At 39.5% G+C, this 10636-nt stretch overlaps 2 protein-coding genes across 2 annotated transcripts; both read left to right on the top strand.

The window, feature by feature from the left end:
* Positions 1-416: 416 nt before the first annotated feature.
* On the top strand, positions 417-3755 carry LOC110103444 (galacturonosyltransferase 8). The gene is made up of 2 exons (XM_020832168.2): positions 417-1874; positions 3217-3755. The coding sequence occupies exons 1-2, from the start codon at positions 492-494 to the stop codon at positions 3490-3492; spliced, it is 1659 nt and encodes a 552-aa protein (XP_020687827.1). The 5' UTR covers positions 417-491; the 3' UTR covers positions 3493-3755.
* A 2540-nt stretch (positions 3756-6295) lies between these two features.
* On the top strand, positions 6296-7299 carry LOC110103428. The gene is made up of 2 exons (XM_020832144.1): positions 6296-6634; positions 6682-7299. Exons 1-2 carry the CDS (start codon positions 6296-6298, stop codon positions 7297-7299), a joined length of 957 nt encoding a protein of 318 aa, XP_020687803.1.
* The last annotated feature ends 3337 nt before the right edge of the window (positions 7300-10636 follow it).

Here is a 10636-nt window from a genome sequence, read left to right as displayed (position 1 = left end):
CTAACAACTTTTATGATTTAAACTATTGATCGTGTAGTTAAATCCTACTTTAGCTGAAGGGCTGAACGGTTCAAGTACTTGTTTGGATCTGGGCTCTCAAGTGAAATAAGAATATATGGGCGACTATCGGCCCACGGGCCCAGTTATTTTAACCGGACGGTTTGTTTGAACCGTTACGTACCGGCTCACCGACGCTATGCCGACGAGCCTAACCACAAACGAAAACGCGTCGACGTGACGGGTCTGAGATCACTGGCCTGACTGCTTCGCTTTCCCGCGGAACAGTCCAGTAAACCGAAACCAACGCATCAGAATCCAATCATTTTACTCCAAACAACGGTAAGTGCACATCTTCTAAGTTTTGTTAGGTTAATTAGCATTACAACTTATCAATATCAATACCTTCGTAATAGCACATTTTAAACAGCGCAGTGCGAAGTGCGAACTGCGAACTGAGAGGGTGAGGGGTAGAGAGTGACGCCGCGTCCCAAATGGCGATCGCGACCCAAAACCCTCGCCGGATCTCGATTCCAAACCCTTCCTTCTTCTCCCTCATCATTTCTATAGCCCTAACGATTTGCGCCTTTCTGTTTTTCCCGTACTCCACCGCCGGCGGTGGAGCGACCACCTTCTCCGCCTCGCTCGATCACTACTTCCTTGGTGTTCCCGTTCCCCGAAGAAACCTTCTTTCCTTCAAATCCGATCCCATCCGCCTCCGTATCGACCAGATCCGTAAACAGGCCACTGACCACGCTGCACTTGCCTCCGCCTACGCCTCTTACGCCCGCAAACTCAAGCTCGAGAACTCCAAGCAGCTCCGTCTCTTCGCAGACGTCTCCCGCAACTTGTCCCTCCTTCTTTCAGACCACCGTCACCTTCTCGACCCCTCCAACCCCATCGACGAGTCCGCAATCCGACGCCTGGACCGTAAGGTCAAGGATCGCATCCGCGCTGCTCGAAGCCTAATCACCGACGCCAAGGAATCCTTTGACAACCAGCTTAAGATCCAGAAGCTCAAGGACACGATATTCGCCGTCAACGAACAGCTCGCCAAGGCCAAGAAGCAGGGCGCCTTCTCCAGCATGATAGCGGCCAAATCCATCCCCAAGAGCCTCCATTGCCTCGCGATGCGACTCATGGAGGAGCAAATCGCACATCCCGACCGCTACGCCGAACCCGATACGCCGCCCCCAGCGCTTGAAGACCCTCGACTTTATCATTATGCTATCTTCTCCGATAACGTTCTTGCTGCTTCCGTGGTTGTCAATTCCGCCGTGAAGAACGCCAAGGACCCAATGAAGCACGTCTTCCACGTCGTCACCGACCGGATGAACCTTGGCGCTATGCAGGTCATGTTCAGGCTCAAGGACTACGGTGGCGCCCATGTTGAAGTTCGCGCCGTTGAGGACTATAAGTTCCTCAACTCCTCCTATGTACCCGTCCTACGGCAGCTTGAATCAGCAAACTTGCAGAGATTTTACTTTGAGAACAAGCTGGAGAATGCCACTAAGGATACAAACAATATGAAGTTTAGGAATCCGAAGTACTTGTCTATGCTTAATCATCTCAGGTTTTATCTGCCAGAGATGTACCCGAAGTTGCATAGGGTTCTGTTTTTGGATGATGATGTGGTGGTGCAGAGAGATCTCACTGCTTTGTGGAAGCTTGATATGGATGGGAAGGTGAATGGAGCAGTGGAGACTTGCTTTGGGTCGTTCCATCGTTATGCACAGTATATGAATTTCTCTCATCCGCTGATCAAGGAAAGATTTAACCCAAATGCATGTGGATGGGCTTATGGGATGAATTTCTTCGACTTGGATGCATGGAGGAAAGAGAAGTGCACTGAGCAGTACCATTACTGGCAAAATCTTGTAAGTAGCTGTTCATTTGCACCCTACGTACTGAGTTCTGGTTTCTGTTACGAATCTTTAACGTTTAAACTTCTCTCAGGAAAATTTAAAATTTTTGTTGCTATGATTTCTTACAGCAAATTGTCTTAGTTTTAGAATGTACGTTATCATAGAGCTTGTTTTGAGAACCTTGTATTAATATAAGTTTTGGGAATTAAATTTGCTAAACCTTTATGTTTTTGAATTGTGATAGAGATTGTTTGTTTTGCACTGAAAATCTTTAGGGAATGTCAAAATTAGGCTTCGTTTGGGATGAGCTTCTTGTTCCGTTTTCTAATATATTTTTTATTAAAAAGTTGCTTTAAGAAGCAACAAAAAAACATTCTCAATCGAAGCTTTAGTGTTGTTTCCTTTTTGGGAAGTCAGAATTAGTGTCAAGACTTAACCCAACTTGGTCTGTTGATTGGGAGCTTTAGCTACTAACTAAGAGGTCTTGAGTTTGAGTCTTACATTTGAGTCTTACATATGTGATTTGTGTATGAGTTTGTCTTAATCGGCCTTAAATGTCCCCAAAAAAAGAATAGCCTCAAGAGGACTTTTTTTAACGTAAAAATTGTGCATGAATAAGAACAAGTCGCTACCAAAAGAAAAATCTGAATTTCATGAATAAATTTTCATACGAGGATCTGTGTTTGTAAAAACTAGTCTCTACTTATGGTAAAAAACAATATTGTGCTATCAAATTTTCTTACATACAATTTTTTGAGAAATTATTAGATGTAGACAATTAGTGAGGAAGTTGTATACGACTATGTATAGCCTTCTATGTTTTAATTAGATATGAACACCTACCCTCGTGACAGGGGTGGAGAGAGGGGGCCTAGGGGTGCACGTGCCCTCTTACCTCCGAAATTTAGAAAAGCCCGCGTCAGACGTTTCCCCCGCAAGTAGTTTCTAAAAAAAGTTGAAATTTGCTTGCATATCTTCATAGAGTATATTGATTTTTTATAATACACATAAACGGTAAAGTGATTATTTTAATCTAAATATAAAAATCAGCTGCAGCAAGATTAAAATTAAGCCACCCCTTTAAAATTTTCTTGACTTCTCCACTGCCTTGTGATGCTATCCGCACCTAATAAACTATTGTATGATGACTAAGGAGCATGCCATTGGAATTGTCTCTGTTATGAAACCCTTTTGTTTGACTTCCCTCTCCCGTGTTGAAAAATGATCATTTACACCAGCTTTATGAGCATTTTCCTTGATTCACTGGCTTGCTTTCAACCTTTTGTTGACAACATTCCAACTGCAATTATTTATCAAAGTTAGTAACAGTAATTTGATTTTTATACCGTTGCAGAATGAAAATCGAACCTTGTGGAAATTGGGGACTTTGCCGCCAGGCTTAATCACATTTTACTCGACAACAAAGCCACTTGACAAATCTTGGCATGTTCTAGGACTTGGTTACAATCCCAGTATAAGCATGAATGAGATCAGAAATGCTGCAGTCGTTCATTTCAATGGAAACATGAAGCCATGGCTTGATATTGGTATGAACCAGTTTAGGCCGCTCTGGGCAAGGTATGTAGACTATGACAATGACTTCATTAGCCTGTGCAATTTTGGAGCATAGAGCAGAATGTTCATGGCCAATGTTGCAAATTCTTACTGTGTAGAGAAAAGCAAAAATTGTATGGAGGTTGAATGGTTGGGTAATTTGCAAAAAGTTAGATGTGTTTTTGCATAATTGCCAGTTAAAAAATGATTATATGTAGAAGCTTGACCTGCTATTAAGAAGGGGCCATAAAAATTTTGTACATGGTTGTGAACAATCATTCTTTTAAGGTGCAAATGTTTGTGTGCAATTATGTATGTACTACGCAGCTTATCTGGATCCGTTGGATGAGAGCTTTGGCTACCAATCATACAAAATTACTTTAAAAAGCAATAAGAAAGCTGACCCAAACAAAGTTTGAATTTTTATTATAAAGTTGTCTTTTTAACAAAATTAGATTAACTTGTGAAAAACACTCATAAATATTTGCTCATATTCCTAAACTTGAGTTTAAAAGACTACAAATGGTTGTTTGCAATGCCAAATTTTTGAAAAATAGCCTCGTATTTCTAAACGAAGACTATTTATGTCTACCTTTACCTTTTTTAACATAGGTTAAATCTAATATATCTACTCTTCTAACTGGTCATTAGAAGGTAGCCGTTTTATGTGACCAAATCATCTAAGTCGACTTTCTCTAATCTTATTTATCATTAGAGCTGCTCCAACATTTTCACGTATGTAAAATGCTATAAAAAATTTAAAGAAAGTCTATGAAAACTTATAGAATGCGCATATCTAATAATTGCATTGATGTTCAAAAGTTTATAAATGACAACAAAAAATCTTACAAAATAGAAATTGGATTGATTAGCACCTTAATAAAACTATGATGAGAATAACTGTTGCTCTAAGTTCAAATGATGAAATAATCTTCTTCTAGAAAATTGTAAGCAACGGGGGAGAAAAATCAACAATTTGATATATATTATAAACTTACAATTAGGGATGAAATTAATCTTTCTTTTGAGAGCGAGTAAAATATAATTAGAGAGTTCATAGCCTTAAGGGAGAAATAGAAAATAAAAATTTTTCCTTTGAATTTTGGACGGATACATTTATTAAAGGAAGGACAAAATAATTAAAATGTTTATATTGATAAGAAAAAAAACCAAATGGAATTGGACAAATAGGATTTGTATGTAAAAATTATGTTTTAGATCCGCGTAAAATCTCACACCAAGAGTTCATTTGGGATAACCGCAACTTCTTATATAGGTGTTTGTAAAAATGTCGTGGAGAAAATATAGCTTTTTTGAAAGTTACTGTAGAATGCAGCTTCCCAGTAAACGGACAGAGTTCTTATTGCTTTGTAAAACTGGTGTGAAGAAAGTAATTTTTTGAAGTTAATGTAGAAAGCAGCTTTCTAATAAGAAAATTGTCTCAAATATAAATTATAATTGTGGTCTGAAAAATAAAACAGTAAGAAAATTATCCCAAATAAAATCATAATGAAAATAATGAAAAATAATGATCAAATAAAAATTATGATTCTAACTTAAAAAAAAAATGAAGTCCTAAGAAAAATGTTCTAAGGGATTATTATTGTTGCGTCCTGGAATATTCGCGGCGGTAGAGAAATATTTAGCTTAACGTCTTAGCATATTACGAAGATCCAGTACACAAGCAGATAAGTGAGAGGGTGTAGCGTTCATAAAAGACACCAAAGTTTTTACGTGGAAAACCCCTGAAAAAGGGGGAAAAACCACGGGGCCTGGCCCAGTTTGAATGAATCCACTAGTAATTGTAGTCGATTACAAATGAGGCCCTTCCTTGGGAGAAGGCCTTGGATTGATGTAGCAAATGTACATCACATAGATTGCATTACATGGTAAGAGTTACATATACAGGTTTGTTTGGCCTGAAAGACCGTGGTCGGCAGGAGACCGGAGTCGGCAAGAGACCTGGGTCAGAAAGACCGTTGTTTGTTGATGGAGGTCGGAAGGACCATAGTAGGCGACAAAGGCCTGAAGAACTGTAGTCGGCAGGAGACCGTAGTCGGCAGGAGACCGTAGTCGGCAAGACCGTTGTCTGTTGATGGAGGTCGGAAGGACCATAGCAGGCGACAAAGGCCTGAAGAACTGTAGTCGGCAGGAGACCGTAGTCGACCGGAGACCGTAGTCGGCCGTTTCTTTCTGCTTCTTAAAGCGGCTTTTTAGTTAAAAAAAAAATTGTACTAAAAAACCGCTTTAAGAAGCATAAAGAAAGCCGTCCCAAACGAAACCTTAGGCTCTCTGTTTGAGATAGCTTTCTAGCTGCTTTACATTTCAAATAAGAATCATAATTTTATTTTGCTACTATTTTTTCTTTTCAATATTTAAATAATAATAATAATAATAAATTATATGTTGCAACTAGAATAATTCATTTAGTTTTTTCATAATTACTTCACATATAATTTTATAAAATGTTATAGCCGTCCTAAACATACCTTTGATTACAAGTATTAAGTGTTGAGTTATGAATTTAAAATTTCAGTTATTTGATTGAAACAATTAAAAAAAATAATTTAAATTCTAATTTTTTATATAAATAATCAAATATCAACAAAAAATTTAAATACATTATTTTATTTATAATATATTTTAAATATACCAAATCTTCAAATAAATCAAACGAAAGTGAGAAATTTTTAGCTGCAAAATAAGGATAGAAGAACCGTCTGAATTTTACAAAAGGTTCACAGTAAAAATAAAATTATATATTTACTATATATTTATAATATACCCTTATAAAATTAGGATAATTCAGGAAATAAATTGGTTGAAAAGAGAAGAATCATCGCTTTATTCTCCTGCTAAGGTTTTGCATCCTGCGTTCCATGGCCACCTCTTTCTATGCTCCTTTGGGGAGGATCTCCGCTGGGATGTCCTCCTCCATTCTTCCACCGTTCCTCCCTCCTTCTTGTGTTTCTTCCTCCTCTGTTGGTTTACCACGAGATTGGAAGAGTCTCATCGCCACTCAGCCTCTTGTGTCGAATGAGTTAACTTCTTCGATTTCGCATCATCCGACCGAAAACGCCACCGCTCATTTCACTTCGGCACAGTTCAACACCAGAAGTTCTGAGTGGGCTCTCTCTCTCTGGTGGGCTATTCCATCGAACGTCGAACATACTACGAAGCCCTTTTCTCTACCATCAAAAAAATATGGTCGCTCAAGGGTACCCTCTCTTTGCTGACCCTGGATGATGGTTTTTTCCTCCTCAAGTTCAACAATAGGGAAGATTATGATATGGCCTGGTCCGGGGGACCTTGGTTCTTCTTTGGCAAGCCTTTAATTTTACATAAGTGGACGCCGGATTTTGTTCCTGTCCGTGAAGAGTTCCTGTCGATCCCTCTATGGATCAAAATTAAAAAATTTCCCCTTTCCTGTTGGACGTCGGAGGGGATTTCCATGATCGCCAGTTGCGTTGGGGTGCCACTGGCTGTTGATGCTCTTACGGCTGCCAAGACCAGGCTCACCTTTGCTAGGGTGTGCATTCAGGTTTGCAGTAACTCTCCTCTTCCCAATGAGATTTACCATACCGTTGATGGAAAAGTCTTCCCTCTCACTATTATTTATGACTGGAAGCCAACCCATTGTTCCTTCTGCAATTCCATTATGCACGCCTCTAATGCCTGCCCAAAAAATCCTAATCCCCAACCCCCTCAGGTTGAATCTTCTAAACCTCGTAGCATAAGCTCTAGCCGTAAACCAAGAAATCCTAATCCAACGCCAAGACTTAATATCCCCAAACCTCCTCCACCTCCTCCTTCTATCCCTTTCGAGCCGCCTGTGGCCTCAGCTGCCTTACCAACTATTATCCAACCCACATCCCAAGATTAATTTGGTTTCTAACCTCAATTCCCCATCCACGGAATCTCCTCCTACATCCCCAACTTCCAAACCCATTTCAGCATCAAATTTTGATACTGCTCCTCCTAAATCACCTCAAATCCCTATCACCAACAAATTTGCCATTTTGACAGACCAAAATGATCTTACCTCCGGCCTGACCTTCACTCGTGCTTCCTCCCCTCCCCTTGCTTCTGAATAGCCGAAGGCTGTTGGTGGAGGTTATGCTGGCAGCTCCAGCATGGGGAGTGAAAAACAAACCATGACCATATCTGCCAATACGAAATCCACAAGATCCAAAACAGTCAAAAAGGCTACCTCCTCAACCTCCAAATCCCAATGACTAGCTTCCCTTCTATGGCTGCCTGGAACACCCGTGGGTTCAACAGCCCTGACAAAACCTTGTGTCGTAAGAATTTTGTCAATAAATTCAATCTTGACATGTTGTTCATTCTGGAAACCAAAATCTCTCCTACCAACTACTCTAACAGTTGGTTTCTCTCAAATCGCCGCATCTTCTCCCATGAAGGTTCTTATGATAACTTTGTCTGTGCTACCCCGGACAGGATTTGGCTCAAATGGAACACTAATAGTCTAATACTGTCAGCTTTAAGCATCTTTTTACTTCTAGTCAACTGGTGCATGGCTTGGTGTCTACGAATAGTAACGAGCAATTCTTCATTTTTGTGGTTTATGCCTCAAACAACTTGGTGGAAAGGAGAACTCTTTGGAAAGATATTTATGAAATTGTCAGCTCTATTTCATTACCTTGGATCATTCTTGGCGATTTTAACTGTTGTAGGTTTAGCCATGATAAAGCTGGCGGCTCTCTGCTTCAGGACAATAAGCTCTTAGATTTTCAAAATCTCATTTACGATATTGGGGCTCATGAACTTTCTTTGGTGGGGCACTTCTTTACTTGGTTTAATCAGAGAACTGATAACCCCATTCATATCAAATTAGATAGGATGTTGGTCAATGATGCTGGGCTGGGGAGATATCCTAACTCTTTATATACTGTGGATGACCCTTACATTTTGTATCACTCCCCCATTGTGTTGCAGCAGGGTGCTAATATTAATCTGAAACATCGGTTTCAGTTTAAAAACTATTGGGTATCCAAATCGGAATTTTGGGATGAGCTCATTTCCATTTTCTCTCAAAAGTTTCACAGCAGCCCTATCCACTATTTTTACCATAAGCTCAAGTCCTTGAAGCTTAAGATAAAAGTCAAAAGCTGGGCCTCCTCCACGTCTCTACACCGAGAAATCTCTGAACTTAACCTCAACCAAAACACCATTATTTCCCAACTCCAAGCCTCCCCCCTTGATCCCGATCTCAACCTGGCTTTAAAGATTACCAACCACAAGCTTGCTGATAGAAATGTTAATTGGGCTGATTAGATTATCCAACGTGCTAAAGCCAAATGGATATCCTGTGGGGAGGATGATCTCAAATTTCTTTATTCCAGAATCAATGTGAGGCATAATTCTAACCTTAATAAAGTCATTTCTACTGCCAATGAGACTTTCAACAGTCACACCAAGATTTCCAATGCTATCATACAACATTTTCAAAAGCTTTTCAACACCCCTCCTCCACCTTCTAACCTTGGCCGTAATGCTCCCATTCTTCACAAACTTCCTCACACCCTTGTTCCTCAACTTGTTGCCCCTATTTATGTGGAAGAGATTAAGAATGTCATTTTCTCTTCCCCTAATCATTCTGCTCCAGGCCCCGATGGCTATACTTTTGAATTTTATAAGTTCTCCTGGAATATCATTGGCAGGCAATTATGTGAGGCCTTTTGGTCCTTTTTTTCTACTGGTCTCTTCCTAAGCAAGCCAAGGCCACGGCCATCGCCTTAATTCCTAAGAAGCCTCATGCCAGCAACATTTCTGACTATAGGTCAATCTCTCTTTGTAACACGTTCTATAAGATTATAGCCAAAATTCTTGCCAACAAAATGAGAGAGATTATGCCTTACATTATCCACCCTAGCCCATGAAAGGATCATCTCCGATAATATCCTTTTAGCTTCGGACATTCTTTTGGATTTTAATGCTAAGGATAAACATAAAATGTTTTGTGCTAAGTATGATATACACAAAGCCTTCGACACTGTTTTAAGGGATTTTCTTATTAATCGTATGATTGCTAAAGGTTTTCCCCCTGTCTTTGTTTCTTGGATCAAAGGCTGTATTTATGATGTACATTTCTTGGTTTCTATCAATGGTGCTCTTGAAGGCTTTTTCAATTCTTCTTCTGGGTTGAGGCAAGGATGCCCACTGTTTCCTTATCTCTTCTGCCTGGTTATGAATAATCTTTCAGATTTTTTTGAGGAGGCTACTATTAACAACTCTTTCCATGGCACTGATTCTGGTAATGTCACCATTTCTCATCTCCTTTATGCTGATGATTTGCTAGTCTTTGGCAGGGCCACTGTTCAAAATGCCCTCACTCTTAATAGCATTCTTGAGGACTTTGCTGCTATCTCTGGCCTCCATGTTAACTCTACCAAGAGCACTCTTATTATTTCTAATAATGTGCACAATGAGGAGATTATATCTGATACTTTGAACATCCCTTTAGTCCATTCTCCTTTCAAATATTTGGGCATACCCATTTTTTGTAAGAGACTTAAGAAGTCTGATTTTCAGCCCCTAATCCAAAAAATTCAACTCTCTTTAGATGGTTGGAAAGCAAAAAATTTATCCTTGGCTGGTAGATTTCAATACCTTAAACACACAATTTACAATATATTGGCGTATTGGATTAGAAGTACCATCATCCCTAAAGGATGTTGCAAGGTGATTAACAGCATATGCTCTAAATTTTTGTATTATGGGGACATTCACAAGAAGAAGCTTCATGTCATTTCTTGGAAAAATACATGCTTGCCTAAACTTTGTGGTGGTTTGGGCATTTCGACCATTGAATTGCTGTATTACGCATTTGGTTGCTCTTTAATTTGGAGGTTTTACAATACTAAATGCTATCTTTTTAAATGGTGGAAGGCTAAGTATTTATCTTTTTGGAACACTGGTAACAAAAAATTGGGTATTTACTAGAAGTCCCTCTGTGGGGGTTGCTGCTAAACTGCCGGACTCTTTTCATTTTAGTCTTAATGGTAATTCCTCTCTTTCTTTCTTTTGGGAATCTCAGTGTTTTGGTTCCTCTATTGCTGACAGACTAAAGATGGATAACCTGGAACATCTCATTTACCCCCATAATTTAGCTGTTAACTCTGTTTTGGTCAATGGGAATTGGTCTCTTCCTCAAACCTTACCGCCTCACATTGCTGATATTATCAAATTTGTGCCTATTT

This window comes from Dendrobium catenatum, unplaced genomic scaffold, assembly GCF_001605985.2.
Source record: "Dendrobium catenatum unplaced genomic scaffold, ASM160598v2 fragScaff_scaffold_466, whole genome shotgun sequence".
In the NCBI taxonomy this organism is placed as follows: Eukaryota; Viridiplantae; Streptophyta; class Magnoliopsida; order Asparagales; family Orchidaceae; genus Dendrobium; species Dendrobium catenatum.
Note: the sequence above shows the minus strand (reverse complement) of the source record. Positions and strands in the feature narration are given on the sequence as shown.

What these genes read in the sequence shown, in the direction of transcription:
- LOC110103444 (XM_020832168.2), top strand. Translation starts at nt 492, where the DNA reads ATGGCGATCGCGACCCAAAACCCTCGCCGGATCTCGATTCCAAACCCT. An exon ending in ACCATTACTGGCAAAATCTT is followed by an intron (nt 1,875 to 3,216) that starts GTAAGTAGCTGT and finishes ATACCGTTGCAG; the next exon opens with AATGAAAATCGAACCTTGTG.
- LOC110103428 (XM_020832144.1), top strand. Translation starts at nt 6,296, where the DNA reads ATGGCCACCTCTTTCTATGCTCCTTTGGGGAGGATCTCCGCTGGGATG. An exon ending in AAAAATATGGTCGCTCAAGG is followed by an intron (nt 6,635 to 6,681) that starts GTACCCTCTCTT and finishes TTCCTCCTCAAG; the next exon opens with TTCAACAATAGGGAAGATTA.